Source organism: Labeo rohita, chromosome 7 (assembly GCF_022985175.1).
Source record: "Labeo rohita strain BAU-BD-2019 chromosome 7, IGBB_LRoh.1.0, whole genome shotgun sequence".
Taxonomy (NCBI): Eukaryota; Metazoa; Chordata; class Actinopteri; order Cypriniformes; family Cyprinidae; genus Labeo; species Labeo rohita.
This window is the reverse complement of record NC_066875.1, coordinates 11879352-11898741: the sequence shown is the minus strand read 5'-3', so window position 1 is coordinate 11898741 and position 19390 is coordinate 11879352. Positions and strand designations below refer to the sequence as shown.

The 19390-nt window shown below is 36.1% G+C and overlaps 1 protein-coding gene across 1 annotated transcript in view; it reads left to right on the top strand.

Moving 5' to 3' along the window:
* Nucleotides 1-19390, top strand: part of mrc1a (mannose receptor, C type 1a) — a 71893-nt gene that overhangs the window by 10106 nt on the left and 42397 nt on the right. The window contains exons 3-15 of the mRNA XM_051115167.1: nucleotides 522-695; nucleotides 1741-1896; nucleotides 2169-2282; nucleotides 2393-2533; nucleotides 2961-3143; nucleotides 3592-3749; nucleotides 5086-5199; nucleotides 5672-5787; nucleotides 6616-6764; nucleotides 6942-7138; nucleotides 18430-18545; nucleotides 18679-18760; nucleotides 19236-19380. Coding sequence (XP_050971124.1) covers nucleotides 522-695; nucleotides 1741-1896; nucleotides 2169-2282; nucleotides 2393-2533; nucleotides 2961-3143; nucleotides 3592-3749; nucleotides 5086-5199; nucleotides 5672-5787; nucleotides 6616-6764; nucleotides 6942-7138; nucleotides 18430-18545; nucleotides 18679-18760; nucleotides 19236-19380 — 1845 coding nt within the window. The remainder of the gene's footprint in view (nucleotides 1-521; nucleotides 696-1740; nucleotides 1897-2168; nucleotides 2283-2392; nucleotides 2534-2960; nucleotides 3144-3591; nucleotides 3750-5085; nucleotides 5200-5671; nucleotides 5788-6615; nucleotides 6765-6941; nucleotides 7139-18429; nucleotides 18546-18678; nucleotides 18761-19235; nucleotides 19381-19390) is intronic.

Below are 19390 nucleotides of genomic sequence, written 5' to 3'. Positions count from 1 at the left end.
ATCTGTAAATAAAATTCCTTAGCTTAAAGTATTGTATCGAAGTCTGTGTAAAGCAATATTAAATGTGTTCTGAGTTTGAGTATATTTGAGGAAATATGCATTTACATTACAAAGGCATAGCTAGCTAGCAAACTGTAGACTGTAGTAACTAACTATGACAGTAACTACTGATGCTAACGCACCCTAGTTATTATAGTGTTAGGGGAGGGGGCATGCTCAGTGGCTCCAGTGGGTCATCGAGACATGACTTCATGCCCGCCCAAAAAATCCTGAACACAAAAATAGTGAAAAACTATTTAACAGTCTAACTCCATTCAGTACTGCATAGTTCACAGTCTTTGTAAAGTGTTTTCAGCAATACATTTCTAACATTTATAATTGTTTAAATGTTTAGTGTATTTAAGTGTTTTAGAAACAATTCTCTGAATTACTTTTACACAGACTTTAATTTTAGTTGTAAAGATCAAATACATAAACCATTCTCTCACTATCCCCTAATTTTACTTCTTGATGTTCTGTAGCGATATATTCAATAGGTGGAAATTCATTTGGGAAACCCTGCCAGTTCCCATTTAAATTTGGTGACAAGTGGTATGCCGAATGCATTGTGGAGGGCAGATCAGATGGTCAGCTGTGGTGTGCCACAGAGACAGACTACAACACGGAGAGAAAGTGGGGCTTCTGCCCAACTAAAAGTAAGACAACACAGCACAAAAAACATCACTATTTATTATTTATCAACCACCATTAGCACCGTGTATAGCGTTGCGTAGAGGGTTGCGCTGCATTCAGAATATTTGTTTTTATAAAGTTGTCTGATAACAATGTGGTGGATATGTCATGAAGCTATATTTGTAAACTGAAATGGTAACATTTTATATGACTTCTGTATTGATAATGCATTATTATGGCATTGCATTTTAATGCAGTGATATTTAATATAAATCTCAACATTAAAAAGGCCTCCATGAAAAAGACTATATAACTATACAATACTATATAATTAAACACATACACACATTTAAAATTATATTTACTTAAAGATACTAATATGAGATACTATATATACTATATATATATATATATACATATATAGTTTCAGGTCTATTAGCTTTTGTGAACACTCCAAGACTTAATGCAAAGACCTATTTTTACATATAGTATCAGAATTTTTTTTTGGAAGCTAGTAGCTACATTGAAAATATAATTCATTTAGTAGACAAAGCAGTGGTCAGTAAATTGAGTGTTCAGTAAATTGCTATCTTTGCAGTAAAACTATGACCTCCAATTATAGATTCCATGAAAAAGATGGAGGAAAAGGTTGAAGGAAGAGAAATAAAGAGAAATGCTATTGTTGCAGATCTAGATGACATTCCTTGGTTTTCCTGTTTTTTTTTTTTGTTTTTTTTTTTTTTTTTATTCCTGCCAGTGAATAACAAAATGCAAGCAGGACAATTGAAAGACGGCCTGCTGATGAACACATCCTATGGCACACAGTTATTTTCACTTAAACTCACTGTCTGTGATATGAAAGTTACAATCAAATCAGTATGTGGTGATTAATATAAACATATGGCAATTAATTTTGGTAATAATTAAACAATTAGTAAATAATAATAAACTTTTTGGGTTTCCGTAGTGTTTCATTGCATTGCTAAATAATGATATTGTGCAAAGTGTTCATTCTTAGGGATTCATTTAGGAACTAACTTCTACCACTCCACCCACTGTGTGCAATAGCTGGCTCAGGCTGGGACAGTGATCCAGTGACTGGTGTGTTATATCAGAGGAACATGCAGTCGGCGCTGACTTGGCATCAGGCACGAAAAAGCTGCCAGCAACAAGATGCTGATCTTCTCAGCATTTCAGAGCTGCATGAGCAGGCTTATATATCAGGTAGACTCAAGCACTTACCTTGAAACGCATGTTGTGTGTTTTCACAAAGAAAAATATATTGCATGCACTAATGTTTTAACAGTCGCAGATATATACACACAGATCTCACAATCATTCTGAAATGATAGTGTATTTTTATTTATTTATTTATTTATTTATTTATTTAGTATTATTATTATTATTATTATTATTATTATTATTATTATTTACCAATAATATAATATAAATAAAGTAGCATTTCATTATATACAGTAATACACTTTATACTTTAGGTCTCACAAATGTCTTCGGCACCACACTGTGGATTGGGCTTAACAGTCTTGACTTTGAAAGTGGCTGGCAGTGGAGCAATGGAAACCCATTCAGATATCTAAACTGGGCTCCTGGTAAATAAAATCCATGTACATATAAATGTAAACAACTTTATACATGTACCCATTTAATGGAAGTCCAATTTTATTTGTGGAATTGATTGAATGCATGCTCTAACCTTCAGGTCATCCTTCTCTGGAACCAGGCTTGAACTGTGGAGCATTAAATGCTGGTAAAGCATCAAAGTGGGAGAGTATAGCCTGCAGTAAGAAATTAGGTTACATCTGTCGCAAAGGCAATTCTACAGATAACACACCTCCGCCAGGTAGGCTGCCAACAAACTACAGTGGTCTTAGTATGACATCTTTTGTAGTCATCTTTTTGTAGTATCTTTAAACAGATGATAATAGAGCTTTTATTCGAAATAAATTCACTTGCTGAACTATTTTTGCTATTACCTTTTAGCAAGTAGAGGAAGTTGGTTGCCCTCACATTTTTTATACAGATGTCCTAGGAAGTTCATTGATTAACACATAAACCACAGACATGTTCCATCTATATTTTGCTTAAAAAGTGTAATTGTGTTTTCTTTACAATAAATGACTTTTTAAATTACAATTTGAGGTGTGACTCAAGTGTCCAAATATGTTTTGGAGACACTATGCATCACCACACACTATACTAAAAGTATACATTGACACATCATGTGTAGATTTTTGCAAAGATTTACAAAGATTATTTTTCTCTTGCAGGTAAAGATCAGCCTAACTTCTGTCCTGTTGCGTGGGTTCCATATGCTGGTCATTGCTATTATCTGCAGCGGACCAAGATGATGTGGAGTAATGCGTTAGCAGCATGTCACAAGGAAGGTGCAGACTTGGCCAGTATACACAACATAGAGGAGCACAGTTTCATTATATCACAGAGTGGGTACTGTAAGTATATGCAATCTCAGTGTCTATTCTACATTCTAGCAACACACACACACACACACACACGCACACATTGGGTTTCCATGTTTTATGTGGACTTTCTATAGACAAAATAAAAAAAATAAAAAAAAAACCTAACTTTTCAAACTGTGTATTATATCCCTTAGCTAACCATCTTTAACCCCACCTTTAAACATAACCTTCACACACAGAGGGAAAAAAAATAGTATTATACAGTATATAGTATAATTTCTATATGATTTCTATAGTACATATATAGTGTGTACATATATAGTACATAGATTTATATGCTAATTTCTTCATGGGGATCAAAAGTGACCACATACACAGGACAACCAACACACAGGCAAAACAAATACACAGACCAAAATAAATAAACAACCAAACCAACCAACCTTTAATCCCACCAATCCGACTGTTTGTTCTGCAGTGCCTACTGATGAACTCTGGATTGGACTTAATGATCAGAGGATTCAAAACCTGTTTGAGTGGTCTGACAGAACACATGTCACCTTCACCAAGTGGCTAGCTGGAGAACCTTCACACGTCATAAATCGCATGGAGGACTGTGTTCTCATTAAAGGAAAGGTGGGTTGTGTTTTATTATTGTATTTTTTTATTTTATTTTTCCCAATCCTTTTGTAAAAGATGCCCAGGGTGAGGATCTATGTGCAGAGTTTAATAGATCAATAAACAATCCAATTAGTAAATAAAGTGAATGAACGTGATCCAGGGAAGGTCAAAAGGTCAAGTTCAAAACCCATATCAAATGAATTCGAAAATAGTAGGGATAAAACTTTATATCTATAAAAGTTTATAGTTTATAGATAAATGCAGATAACAAACTGACTTCAAACATGAACAACATACAATCAACAATGGAGCATTCGCTCTGAATAAAGGTGCGAATAAACAGAATAAACAGAAAGTGACATCAACAGAGATAAAATTCAGATGACAGGAGATAAGGTGGTGATAGTGTGAAGGAGAAATGGCAGAGGCAGGTGCTACAGGGTCCACTGTTCTAGAAGCACACCCAGGTGCAACTCCTCTTCTGGATCCACCACTAGGTTGTGGAACATGATGAGCAGGGTGATCTCTGTGAATGTCCAAAATCAAAGAAGGATCTAGGATATCATCTAGAATATCCTTCTCCCTGTTTGTCTAGAATTGATAATATCACAGACGACATAAGCAGGAGTTGCTCAGGAGATGGTGACGGTTGTGCATCTTGCAACATAGAGACATGAAATGTAGGAGATGTAGTAGGAATTTCCACATTATATGTGACAGCATTTATTTGACATACTGTATGATATGAAAGTTTTTTTTTTTAATGTTTGAATTTCAGACATAGGCCCCTGTTACCAACCATTTGTCCTGGTTGGTAACTGGATTGATGTGTGTGTATATGGTCGGCTCAGCTTTTCTGAGTTCTAAAAGCTTTTTGAAGGCGTACATGGGCAGCATCCCAGGTGCATTCACTTCTTTGGACTTAGTCAACAACAGTGAGGTCTTGGGACACAGGGATGGTTCCCCTGCAGGGGAACAGAGGTAGTTGGTAACTTAGGATGCATTTAAAAGGTGTAACCCTGTATAAAAGTGAATGAAGGAGTTATAGGCATATAGGCACAGGGGCGATGAGGTATGCCACAGCTGCGAGTTGCCTGGGCATACGTTACCGGGCACACATATCCGGGCACACATAAAGCCTCCCACCAAAAAGCGTTTCTGACCAAGTGAATTATTCTATGGATTACAGGGTGGCTTGAGAAATATGTGTACCGTCCTAACCACCCACATACTGTAGTTCCACAATAGTGCTGGTTTATACAGTAGGTATATATATATATATATATATATATATATATATATCATTTTTTTTTTAATGGTAGCTCTAATTTTGCTTTTGCCTCTGTAATAGGAAGGTACATGGGCAGACCATATGTGTGAGACGGAGCGTGGCTACATCTGCAAAAAGAAATCATCTAGCAAGCCTGAAGGCAACCCAGAGCTTGTCAGTCCTGGATGCCTACCTGTGAGTCTACTGTAGATTAACCACTATGTTTTAAACTTTAATAAACAAACAAACAAACAAAAAAACATCAAAGTTGTCCTAAGACAAGATCAGGTATTGTTTTGGTTTTAGGACAACTTTGATGAAAGGTTTTGATCCACTTCAAATGTTGACTACTGTAAATAAATCCATCTGTCCATCCACCTATCATTATTTGGGTATGTGCTTCAGTCTTCTGCTATCTTAAAGTGCATGATCTTATCTTACTTTTGTTAACGGGTATTGGGTTTGTGTGCTTATTCTGTTTGTTATGAACTACATTGTCTCAAGATGTTGTCACTGACTAAGCATTTGTGATTACTTGTTGAACTTATTAATAATTTAATGTAAATCCAGGGTCTGTTTAAAAAATTCTCAGACAGTCTTCTAAAAAGGTATAAAATATATGAGGAATTGTCATTGTGATTAAGTTATATCTATCTTGTTCCCATAGGGTTGGATTAGGTACGGCTCTTACTGTTATAATATTGCCATGGAAAGCATGTCATTTAATGAGGCCAAACTGAAATGTGAGGAGACAGGAGCCCGTTTGGTTGATGTTGCCAGCAGGTAATGCAAATGATATTTGTTGGTAATTTTATATGGTACAACTGAACTAAAGATACACCTTATAGAAAGAAGGTTTTTTTTTTTTTTTTTTTTTTTTTTTTTGCCACTGCCATAGTGTATGAACACAGAAAATATAGATATGTTTTTATTGACAGAGCAACACATTTTGTGGGGAAATAAATCATAAAAATAGGTTGTTTCATTTAAAAATATTTTGTATTTATCTGCTTTAGAAACATCACATTAAAAAAAGATAAAAGGGAACCTGGAAAAAGACTTGAGAATTTGGATTCTTAGTGAATTATAGGAAATTATTAATGGAATATATAAAACATTAAATTTACAATATTTTACCCAGGTGTGCCTTTTGCCCAGTTGTACCCTACTATTTATTATAGATATGCAGCTGCCAGTGATTTATTGTGAAGTTCAGAACATTCTTTGTTTACTGCCTTCCTGTGTGTGTATGCATGTGTGTGTGTGTTTTGCTTAAATTTGTTTGTTTTGATTCGCTTTTTGGATTTAATCCATTCCTGATTTTCTATATTAAGAATATTTCACGCAACTTTAATTGTAATGAAAATGTCACAATGCAAGAAATCTCAAATGAAAGTAATCTCAAAGCTTCTTTATGAAAATATTATTGTCTCCCCTAGTATATTTTTGTGAAATATGACCTATGATTTTCTTTAAGATTCATCCATCTTTGTTCATGCGACATTATTATATATCTATATTTTGTCTTCATTTATTTTAGTAAACACTTTTCATTATTGTCTGTTTGCATACAATTATATAACATTCTTTAAATGCTGTGTCTTAAATTAGGTATGAGAATGCTTTTCTCATTAGCTTGGTCGGTCTTAGGCCTGAGAAGTATTTCTGGATTGGCCTAAGTAATACTGAAAGACCTGAGCGCTTCCAGTGGAGTAATAGTGATAAAGTCACATTTACACACTTTAATGCTGGCATGCCAGGTATGTTGATTAGTAATCACAGTTTTTATGAAACTTTACATTTTTTGAAATGTAAATGGTATGTATTATGCTTTGATTGGGGTGTGACATGATGTGACGTGATTGTGAAGGCATGTCTGAATCTACCTGAATCCAAATCTAATATTTGTTCTTACAATATGTCTTTTCATCGTCTAGAAAGGCACAAAGGTTGCGTGGCCATGTTAACAGGAACTTCGGCAGGATTATGGGATGTACTGGACTGTAACAGTAAACAGAAATACATCTGTAAAAAAATGGCAGAGGGTGCTACTACCACACAAGTGCCCCCAACTACACAGCCTCTCAGCTGTCCAGCTGAGTGGATTAAAAAAGATCCAAGGAACTGTGTTCAGGTAAATGTGCACAAATACGTTAATTCCTGAAAGAGTGACATGTAACACTCATACCAGAGGTTGGGTTAACTAGAAATGTTCTAAACTTTATTGGCAGTTAGTTAAAAAGGCCGTTTCTTTTTTTTTTTTCTTTTGGAAATGTTGACTTCTCACCTCCTTATTTGTTCATATATGCAAAATACCATCCAAATAATTTGTCTTTTAGGGTGTGCTCAAAGGATGTACATTTTTTATCAACAGGTACTTCAAGAGCTAATTGTTTATATTAGAAAAGTTTTTGTTCACTGATAAAATGTTGACTGTTTCTGGTATCAGAGATGAGGGGTAGTTGTGGCCTAATGGTTAGGGAGTCAGGCTTGTAACCTGGAGGTTGTGGAATCGAGTCTCAGTACCAGCAGATTTTGTAGGTGGGGGAGTGAATGACCAGCATGCCTTCAGTAACCACAGCTGAGGTGCCCTTAAGGAAGGCACTGAACAACACCCCACAATGGTTTGTTTCCATTTTTCATCAAGGAGAGTTGACTGGGTGGGTGAGAGCAGAAGATTTTAAGTCCAAAAGTAAGGGCCACCCATATCTATATATAAAATATCACGATGAAATTGGATGAAAAAAAAAATAGTACAAAAATAAAACAAAGCCAATATTACAAAATCTAAAGTGTATAAATCACTCTTTTTTTTTTTCTAAAGAAACAATGTCCTGCAGTGACACTAGTAGGTAAAGTTACAGTGGAAGTCCGTGTCTCTTGCACTTACCCTGAGTCTATTGAGTTTTAACAAATCCCCTAATGTGTCCTAATGCATACCCTCTATTGCTGGAGCATGAGCTCTTGAGTCTCCACCCTCTTCTCAGGGACCTTCAGCTCATTTAAAGGGAAAGACAAGAAAATGGCATGTTTTGGCTCATACCCTAAAAGTGGAAATTTTAACAAGGTATAAGAAATTATCTGTAGGATATTTTGAGGTAAAACTTCACCTATGCACTTTGTGGACTTATTTCACATCTTGTAAAAAGGGACATAATAGATCACCTTTAAGGGATCTTACTAAATTTCCTAAAAGTAACAGTCCGATCACCATTGTTTCGATGCCGGAACAGGGACATAGACAAGAATGGCCCCTAAGCGATTGAGGTGTTCTGTTGTTGGATGTAATAATGCACACAGTAGTCGTCATTTACTCCTGACATATGAGCCACTGAAGACGCAGTGGATGACTTTTGTTTGTGAAGGGAATGCGCCTCCCGGTCTAAACAAATGCATCTATGTTTGTGCGAATCATTCGTGATCCAGCTTCACTTACAGGAGAAGTGAGTATAAGGGCTTTTTTTTATGAATCTTTGCAATTGCCTTTCCTAATAACGTGCTAGTTAGCAAGTTTTGTGGCTAAATGTGGCTAAAGTAAACAAGTAAACAGGCTTGTCACTCCACAGAGAGAAGAGAGGGGCGGAGCGACCAGAGCTCATTAACATTTAAACCAACATCAACCAAAACAGGTTGATTTTTGCAGAGCTGATTTTGGCAAGGTAAAAAAAGGTGTTTTTTTACACTACCACTGAGAAATTTTAACCAAAGCATGTTATAGACTTTTCATTAAGACCCTAAAGAATCATATCAACTTGTGGAAAATGGGCATCCGATGACCCCTTTAAGATAGGAGGTGTGGGCAGTTCTACCAAGTGCATGTAAAAAGGAACTGTCACTGGACTGGCATGGGGGTTATAAATTTCTACCCATTAAAGTCTTGGCTGTTGTACAGGAAGAGAATGAGGATGCTGGACATTCAGTTTTATCTTTTGAGTAAGTTGGGAGTTTCTCAGGACATAAAGAAAAAACAAACTGTACATATGTAACATCTGTAAAAGTCACTCATCAGACTATTAAGAAGAGTAAAAACTCTGAGGTGGTCAGATGTGTTTGGGCATGCTGAAGGTCTTTGCATAAGCTGCCGACTGAGAAGCGTACTGCTGAATTGCAGTGGAGGTTGATGTACTGGGCTATAGCAATGAAGAGACATGTGGCACAACTAGTCCAGCAGTGGGAAAAGAGTGTGTATTTTGAGGAATTTTGTGGGATTGAAGAAACAATTAATCATTTATTTATTGATTGTTTTAGGTTGAAGGGACTTTTGAATTTTTTTAACACAACATGTTATACAATGTTTGGAGAAACTTTTTCTAATCAGAATTTTATAATTGGTCCAAAATACAATTTTCAGAAAAGGAGGAAAAAATGTTTGCTAAATTTTGCGTTGGGGTCTACATATTATAAATTTGGTAAAGGATATTGCAGTGTTTTCTGATTTTTTGTCAGTGGGAAGAATTCTTTGTAAGATTAGAAAAAAAATGAAATATTAATTTTGAATCTGTTGATTAAAGGAAAACTCCACTTCCAGAACAACAATTTACAAATAATTTACTCACCTCCTTGTCATCCAAGATGTTCATGTCTTTCTGTCTTCAGTCGTAAAGAAATTTTGGTTTTTGAGGAAAGCATTTCAGGATTTTTCTTCATATAATGGACTTCAATTGTGCCCCCAATTTTGAACTTTTAAAAGGCAGTTTAAATGCAGCTTTAAAGGGCTCTAAACGATCCCAGCCGAGAAAGAAGGGTCTTATCTAGCGAAATGATCGGTCATTTTTTTTGAAAAATAAAAATTTGTATAGTTTTTAACCACAAAAGCTGGTGTAGCACAGGCTCTCGGATGCGCGTTCATTTTGAACAAATCTTTAATGTGACTTGTGAAGAACGATTTGTCTCTGGGAGTGATTCGTTCAGTCACGCATGCGCAACATCCGATTAGGTTCTGTACTGGAATTAGTTCACCTGTTTCAAGTCTTCGGGTTTTTCGAATTGTTCAGTTATCTTATGGGGCTGCCACCTGACGCTGATTTTGCTAAAATTAATGAAATGACTCGAAAAAAATATTTGTTCATTTTGCTGAACGAGACTCAAAGGTCTGAGTCGGTAAAATGATCCGAACTTCCCATCACTACTACGAATCACGTCTAAGTTCATCGTCTGTGTACTCCGGCTAAAAAAGGTAGAGTGTGGTGAAAAACTCCATCTTATTTTCTCCTACAACTTCAGAATAGTCTGACACCTTGTACCTTTTTGTTTGTAAACAGCGTTTGACTTACTTGCACTTTCTTAGTCTTTGCGCATTCGCTTTGTAAACACTGGGTCTGTGGTTCTGCTTACGTTCGGCATGACCTTTCGACATGATTCAATAGTACATAGCATCGTGAATGCACATGCCAGAACCTGTGCTACACGAGCTTTTGTGCTTAAAAAGTATTTACATTTTTATTTTTAGAAAAAAAATGACCAATCGTTTCACTAGATAAGACCCTTATTCCTTGGCTGCATTTAAACACTGTTTTTGAAGTTCAAAATCGGGGGCACAATTGAAGTCCATTATATCAAGAAAAATCCTGAAATACTTTCCTCCATAATTTCTTTACGACTGAAGACAGAAGGACATGAACATCTTGGATGACAAGGGGGTGAGTAAATTATTTGTGAATTGTTGTTCTGGAAGTGGACTCCTCCTCAGGGTTATGTATGCAAGATGAATCTGGTGACATTGTTTGCAGGCACCATTTATTGAAAGTAAAAGTGAAAGTCATGACGTATTGTCAAGTATGGTGACCCATACTCGAAATTGGTGCTCTGCATTTAACCCATCCAAGTGCACACACATAGCAGGGAGACACACACACACACACACACTGTGAACACACCCGGAGCAGTGGGCAGCCATTGCTCCAGCACCCGGGGAGCAATTGGGGGTTTACTGCCTTGCTCAAGGGCATCTCAGTCATGGTACTGAAGATGGAAAGAGCACTGTTTGCTCACAATCCCTACCTTTAATCGAACCAGCGACCTTTGAGTTACAAGCCCGATTCTCTCCCTGCCCCATTTAATTGATGTAGTCACGTTACACCATGATGCAGCGTCTTGTTCCCTTCTCAGGGAACCGGGTTACATTCGTAATCCTGAGACATTTTTCCTAACCTGTGTGACTTTTATGTTAGGCTAACTTGAAATGTTAGGCAGAATGTTTTTCTTACTCATCGTTCACTTTTTAATAAATCAATGTAAGGGAATGGTAACTAAGGTTAATATTATACATTTATTTGTACATTTAATTAGATAATTTAAAATAATAACTAAAGACTAAACTAAAAACTAATAAAATAAACTGTTTTCATTGTATAAAGTTAGAATAAAAAAAAGTGCTGGTAGTGCTGGTGCAAATTTAGATCAACCTAATATGACTTAATTTGATTGACAAATTACAATGAAAAAGAAAAAGAAAAGAAAGTTTCACTTTTTACTTTAAAAAACTAAAAAAAATATCAGTATGATAAATACCAGCTGGATCATAGTTTGTGTGGTCTAATGGACAGGGTCGAAAACCAGCAAACAATACAGGCAGGCAGCAAACAATATAATCCCAGGCAGAGGCAAAAGAGTAATCCACAAACAGGCAATGGTCAGGACAGGCAGTGAACAATCTTGAAACAAGGAAACATCTCAGTTACCTACGTAACCCTCGTTCCCTAAAGGAGGGAACAAAGAAATCACGTCAGTGACCGACAAATTGGGATTTGATGTTCATATCTTCAATGTTGAACTTTCTTCTGGTCTTTATCCATTCAGATTTTGTGCTGTAAAACATCCATGACAGCTGTTGTCCATACTGAAAAATAATTATTGATTACATTCTTTTTCATTTCAAGCTAAAACAGGCTGTACTCTGATTTTGCAATAGCTTTGTCAGACTGGGGGTGGTAAAAATTAGATTTTTGTTAAAGATCTAATAACATGAAACTCTGGACATTTTTCATACTTTTGTTCCACTTTTCACTTTTGTTTCACAGAAAAAAATTACATAGTCCTTAAGGGGGCGTTTCCCCCCACTCTACCCTAATGGCCACTTGACCTGAATTCTATAAATATTTTTAATAGCACGGCCATTCAAAACCCGAGGGTCTACTATGTGCACAGTAAAATTATCACTGAACAATCATTTTGAGCGGGAATTATAATGTAAACGCAGATATCGGATACCAGTCGTGTCTAAAGTGAATGTAAACACGTGGGCCAAACAATTGAAAATGGTCAAAAGATAGGATCTGTGCATTAAGACTTGCAGTGTAAATGGAGCCAAACTGTCTTAAATTCAGATTTGGTGGGTCTTAAATATATTTGGTTACATTAGCCTACTGCAATGTAGGCTATTGGATGGACAGATGATGTAGCTGCCACAGAAAAGGTTGTATTTCAGTCATTTATTTTGAGAAAAGGTGTTTAGTTCAGAAATTAGTGTAATGTATTACGAATGTTCATTTGGAAATTGTATTTGAGTATTTTAAAACTGGGTAACAGTGACACCTATAGGTATGGGACGACATTTTGGGGGGCGAGGGGGCAAGGGGGGCAGTTGCCCCCCCAGATGGTTAGTCATCCCCGTTGTCAGCCACACTGCAATTGGAGCGGTTTGCCATGCCCAGGCCCGGTTGTACGGAGGTACTAGACTGTGCTAAATACCCTCAAACGAAAGCAAAAGCAACTGAATATCTGGCAAAATAGCCAGACTCATTGTGTAGTTTAAAGAGCTTCATTGATTATAACAGAACTTGTGAGATCGCGATGAACTGAGATGAGTGATGCTTTTATTCATGATAATTAAGTGAGCGAGCTTTGCGCACTTTCTAGGCTATAATCCGTTCAGATTTTGTATGAAACGTTATTTTTATACGGAGCAATGTTTCGGAAAGATATCTGCATATTTATACTGGATTCGTTCTTCGCCCGGCCCTTGTCCGACAGCTTATCAGAATTCTCGACCCGAGTCCGACCCGAGCCCGTCTTTTTTCCCTCTTCTCCAAAACAGCTTATACTACTGTTTCAGCTATTAAAATGAGTGATTATATTTCGGGTTTTTTATCAAGTTAATTTAAACGTTTTGAAGCATTTTTTTGTTCGTTAAATATAAGTTTTTGTTTTTTAAAGTAACGACAAAGCGGCCAGCGGAAGACTGATCATACTGTTTGATCAATTTTGCCTTCTCAAATCATCACGACTTGCCTAAAATAAAATATCTACAGATATAAAACTGTTCAAGTATAAATCAATGTTAGTTTAAACGTTAAACCTAGATAAATGTGTGCTATTAGGCGCATATCCAATCATTTGTGCGGAGAGTGGAAGCTAAAGCCGCTTTGCAGAACATGGAGGCGCCAGCGCGATCACTTGCGTTTTTTTTTTCAGTGGAAACCATTTTAAATATTCATTCAAAAGTAAGAATAATACATCATTCCTAAATGTAAAGGGTCTACTTTTATTTGTGTGCACTCACAATATCAACAAAACGTTGCAAATGATGCTTCTAACATAAAGAAAACAAACATGATGCGCTGTCTGTGGTCTCAACAGGAGCGCTTCACAAAAATGAACCGAAACTCAGCGAATACATAACTCACAGACATGACACATATATCTATAGAAAGCTTGAAATTATAACTTAACGAAATGAAGTAAATCGAAAACAAAAACTATTTCATTATGTAATCTTTAAGGATGCATTTCTCTCTAAAGGCGCATATAAAGAGGAGATGGCGAGTCCGGATCGGCAACTTCATCCTTGCCAAACTGACTCAGAAAACACTACTTTATTAATGAACAATTTTAAAATCTCCTTACTATTTCCCCCCCGACACATTCATGGTAATAACTTTTGCCGGTGCTTTGCGGCAAGCTTTAGCCTATTGTGTGCGCTTGAGCGCGAAACTGTTCCAGCTGCGCTGAAGGCGCGCTCGCTCCTGCTGCTGACAGAGACACTAAACGCCTTCCGAGCCGATCTCGAAAGTGAAAGCAAAAGTGAAGTCTCAAGTTGTTTCCACCAGAGCGGATTTTTTTTCATCGCCATATTTGGTGGATGTCTAAAATATAAAAATAAGAAGAAGCCTAAAACAGGCTCGAAGCCCGTCCCGCGTCTGAACTATGACGTGAATATTGGCCCGAAGCCCGGGGCGCAAAGAAGTCGGGGGCCTGTCGGGCTCAGGCTGCAATGCAGGGCTCTACCGGGACATATCAACCAGTAGCCTAATTTAATTGCCAGTAACGGACAGTAAAGTTCAGGAATGAAGGGTATGCGATTTAAGACAAAATAGTCCCACAACTGATCGTTCATTTTTTTCTTAACGTGTTTCACCTTTAGTAACAACGAATCAAAACGGATACATTTCACGTGACACGGAAAATCAGAAAAGCAGCGTGCACATTTGGTTAAAAATGAAAGACTGTCAACTGACACTTAAAACGGGGAGCTTTGCCAGATTCAAGAGTCAAACGTACCTCCACAGTTTTAGTAAACGCTGGCAACGTCTTTAAGTTGTTCTTGACTGCGCTGTAATGACTGCTTTGGTGCGTTGCAATATGGTAGGGGATTGTTTTGATGCTTATCCGATTTTTTTTCTTGCCCCCCCCTGACTCAAGAGTCAAATGTCGCCCATGCCTACAGGTGAAATATGTGCAACGTTAGTTGAATTTGTCATGCGATCTAGCTAGCCATGTTAGTGTCAGATCCACAAAGAAATGCACATGCTGAGAGTTGTCCGTTTGTAAGATCATTTGTTATAAGGAATGCCTACATAAATGCCTACACTAATGTCTTCTGGATTTCTGATTAGAAGGCGCACACTGTATGTTGTTTATTCTTTAGATTTCATCTGTTAATTTGCAATAATGTAGTGTGTATTGATATTGGTTCAGTAAGAAACAGACGTGGTTAAACTGTGGTAAAAACAGGAACACACTCACACATTATGTATCAGAATGTTATTTTATTTATTTCAGTCATGACATAAAGATGTCATAATCAGTGTTGGGAAGGTTACTTTGGAAATGTAATAGGTTACAGATTACAAGTTACTCGATTTAAAATGTAATAAGTAGTGTAACTTTTCAATTACTTTATTAAAGTAATGTAACATTACTTTTGATTACTTTTTGATTACTTTTCAAAATTTCTAATATTTTCAACTGTTAATCATTTTGAGACATTTAAACCAGGCAGAGTTAACCTTACAGGAGCACTCAACACTGATCACTGTCAGACTTTCAAAATCCTTCATCACTTGACATTATCACCACATAAATAATTAAGTACTAGTATAGTACTTGATAGTTATCTTATAATCCATTAAAGTGTACAGAACAAAATGGCAGGAGCTGCGTTTGTATGAAATAGAGTGAGATACAAGGATGACAGAATTAAGAAATTGTACACATAATATTGAATTGAGATTTAATATTTTTTTTAGCTAATCAAACGCAAAGCTTCCACCAAGAAAAACTATCAAGCGTATAGCACTGACTTAAGTTGCCAGAATGAGTCTGAGTTATTAGCTTTTACCAGTTGTTATCGGGGAATAACATACCTTGGAATGTCACGACTGACCAATCAGAATCAAGAATTCCACAGAGTCATGTAATAATTTAATTTAAAGCAAATTTAATATCTTAATATCTTATTTACTTTGAGATCGTTCTGAGGTTAAATACAGATTTGAAATCATAACAAGAAATAGTTTAATAGCTATGATACTGGTTTTAAAATCAAATGTTTGCATAGTTATGACAGGAAACACTGGCATCTAACAATGCCTTGAAAAAAAAACAAACAAAAAAACACGTATATGCATAAACCCAAATAGGAAATAAAACAGTTATCGAATAAGCATGTGTCCTATTCTGTGTCCTAAAGTCCCCAAACATTGGTGTCTCATTTTAGATCAGTCAATGCAATTCATGAAAGAAGTCAATTAAATCTGTATGTGTGTGTTGGTTTGTTTGTGTGTGTGTGAAAATTCAGATGTAACCCTCTTTGTTATCATTAACATTTTTCAAATGTAATTATAATTTAATTACACATGTTTCTCAGTAACTGTAACTAATTACAACTGTAACTAATTACAGTTACATTTATTTTGTAATTAAATTATGTAATTCCGTTACATGTAACTAGTTACTCCCCAACACTGGTCATAATGATATCCAATGGGTGTCACGATGGCGATGATGCGTACACTCTTTGCAAAGAAGTTATTAAACGCAGTGATGGACGAAGTACACAAGTTGAGTACTTGAGTAAAAGTACAGATATGTATAATAAAATATTACTCCAGTAAAAGTAAAAGTGCTCCTCTTTCAATTTTATTCGAGTGAAAGTACAAAAGTACCCGATTTTTTATGTACTTAAGTAAAAAAGTACTGATAGATTTATTTTGGAATTTTATATAGGCTACTTTATTGAATTTTATATTAGCACATTTTTTTTATAATCCTACTGCTCAAAATACCTGGGATTTTCCCAAAAAATACATTTTTGTTGGACTATGATGACAAGAGTGATGTAGTAATATTCAATGTGAAGCTTACACTGCAATGTACCTGAGAGAAAACAGATGTGACCATCAAATTTTCACCAGTAAGAAAAAAGTGTTTTAAAGCTTGTTTTGCATAATGTGACATGAGAATAAGGCCTGAAGTTAGCAAGAACATTTTAAGGAAAATATAATTATATTTTCATAATGATTTTTTCCTTTCAAATATTGTCTGTGTAAAAACACCCCTGGCCAAATGCCCCCAGAGGGCATCACTTTCCACTTTGATAATTACTGTAGTTACCATGTTCTGAGCATGACATCCTTTCTTTTTCCCTCGGATGTAATCTATCTAGGTGGTTGAATAAAAATTTGTGGACTTTATATCTAAAAATTATCTCAACTTAGCACCAGCAAGCAGCTAGACAGTTAGCGTCAGCTAACAATATTTACTTATTTTCAGTATGGTTATGAATAAACATTCATATCTGTCTACTCTAGCTGATCCAAACAATATAAAAATGTATACTGTTGCTCAACAATATAAAAACAGACGTCACAGGGCTACATGCATAGCATTTTAATAAAACTGCTAATGTTACATCAGCGAGGAATATGAACGTGCATGAGTTATTTTATTTAAGCTGTTTTTTTTTTTTACATTTTTCGTTTTTGATGTGTCTGAATTCAAGCAGAATTCTGCTTAAGCAGATCACCTTTTACAGCAGATGTAATTCACAAACAACGGACAGCTTTGACCTAAATATGATTTTCAGTTATAATAATTAATCCTAAATTTCGACATTAGTAACTGCAATCGGATCATTCCAATTCGTGAATGAATCGTTTGGTGCGATTGGCGAATCAATTTATCAGGTTCACTGAAAATAATCAGTTTGTTCATAAATCAGACACCGCTTGTGCGTCTCAGAGCACGGGATATATAAGGAGTAACGATATGTTTATGAAATGTAGTGAAGTAAAAAGTACGATCTTACACTTTGGAATGTAGTGAAGTAAAAGTTAAAGTTACTCTAAATAAAACTACTCCAGTAAAGTACAGATACTTGAAAAATGTACTTAAGTACAGTAACGAAGTACAGCTACTTCCTTACTGCCTACCACTGATTAAACGTTAAAACATGAGTTTAAGCATGATTCTTTTAATCAGAAGAAAACCATCAGGAGCCGTTACAGACGAAGATTTTCCCCCCACGATCGTTACTGCGTCATGAGAGAGAGAGAGAGAGAGAGAGAGAGAGAGATGCACCGCTTGAGCGGCCATAAATCGGAACCGGGTGGTTTTCGCTCCAGACACAGGATTGGCTTTTAATATTTATTTTCGGCTGATCTCTATTTTGGAACTGCACACGAACTGTATTGTAATCTTTTCTCAAAATGTAATTTGTGTGGAAACATTACTAAGTCTGTAAACGACCATTAACACAGACCAAGATGGACAAAAGGGAGGAAATGCTGTAGCAGGCAGCACAAGATCACTGTTCACGATAAATAAGTCTTAAATTTACCTTGTTTATATCTGTAGACACTTTTATTTTGCATTTATGTTGTTTTAACAAATTTAACACTGCTAATGAAGATACTTCTCTTTTTCTGGTTATACAAGGTTAAAATACATGTTTTGCCTGTAATTATGTAAGGTCTAATAAAAAAAATGTGATTCCATTTTTCCCTCGCCCCTAAAGCTCAGCATTGTTGCATCATGTTGAGTCTTTAATGACAATTACTTTAATGTACTTAGTTTAAGCAACTGTCCATGCCCCATAGGAGTGGTGCAGAAAAAACAAACAAACAAACAAACAAACAAAAAAAAAAAACATGAAAAAACTATTTTGCTGTCTTCAAGACAATCACACTTTTAATGTCCACTTTTTAGATATACCAGAAGGAAAATGATGAGAAGAAGTCTTGGTTTGATGCTCGTGATTTCTGTCGAGCCATTGGTGGTGACTTGGCAAGCTTCCACTCTCAAAAAGAAATCAACAAGTTACCGTGAGTGCTCATACCTAAGTAGTTTTGTACAGCTATATATAATTCTCTATTTTTATTTGTTTTACAACGTGATGATTTTGTAGGGTACACCAAGGAACTTCATAATGGTGGGAAACATGTCTTTATTCTACAGGTATATAAGTGGAGATCCAGCATGGATAGGTTTCAGTATGCTGGATAGTAATTCTGGTTTTGTGTGGACTGATGGAACCCCTGTGAGTGTTTTCCCATTACTGCTCCTATTTTTTGTGATGCCTATTCATGCCATTTTGAGGTAAAAATCATCATGTACCTGTAGAGCTATAAAAGTATGATAATATTTTCATTCATACAAGAACTGTTAATTAAAGGGAGGAGGGGCCTAGATTATGTAAAGGTCATAATGGTCATTATTGCAAAATAACCCAGGCAGGGTGATCTGAATCAAGTTTGTTTGTTTGTGTGTGTGTGAAAAAGATTGGCTAACTGTACATTATCCTGCTCAACACATGGCAGCTCACCCAATAATTATAAATGTGAACATCAGATATTGATATGTGTTGGAATTATTTTATTTGTGTTGGAGTCCTTCCTGTGTATCATCTTAAAGCTTCTGGGATGAAAAGAAATGTCCACTACATCATACCTGCCCAAACCTTTTTTTGCATTAAGTTCTACTGTGTGTGAATGTGTGTTCATATTTCTTTTTAGTCTGATTTTGAGAACTGGGGGTTTGGTGAACCGAACAACTACAACAATCAAGAGCACTGTGCGGAAAGTGGCTTTTATTATGGACGCAAGTGGAACGATCGTGATTGTGAAGCCTACAATAACTGGATTTGCCAGATACCAATAGGTACACATGC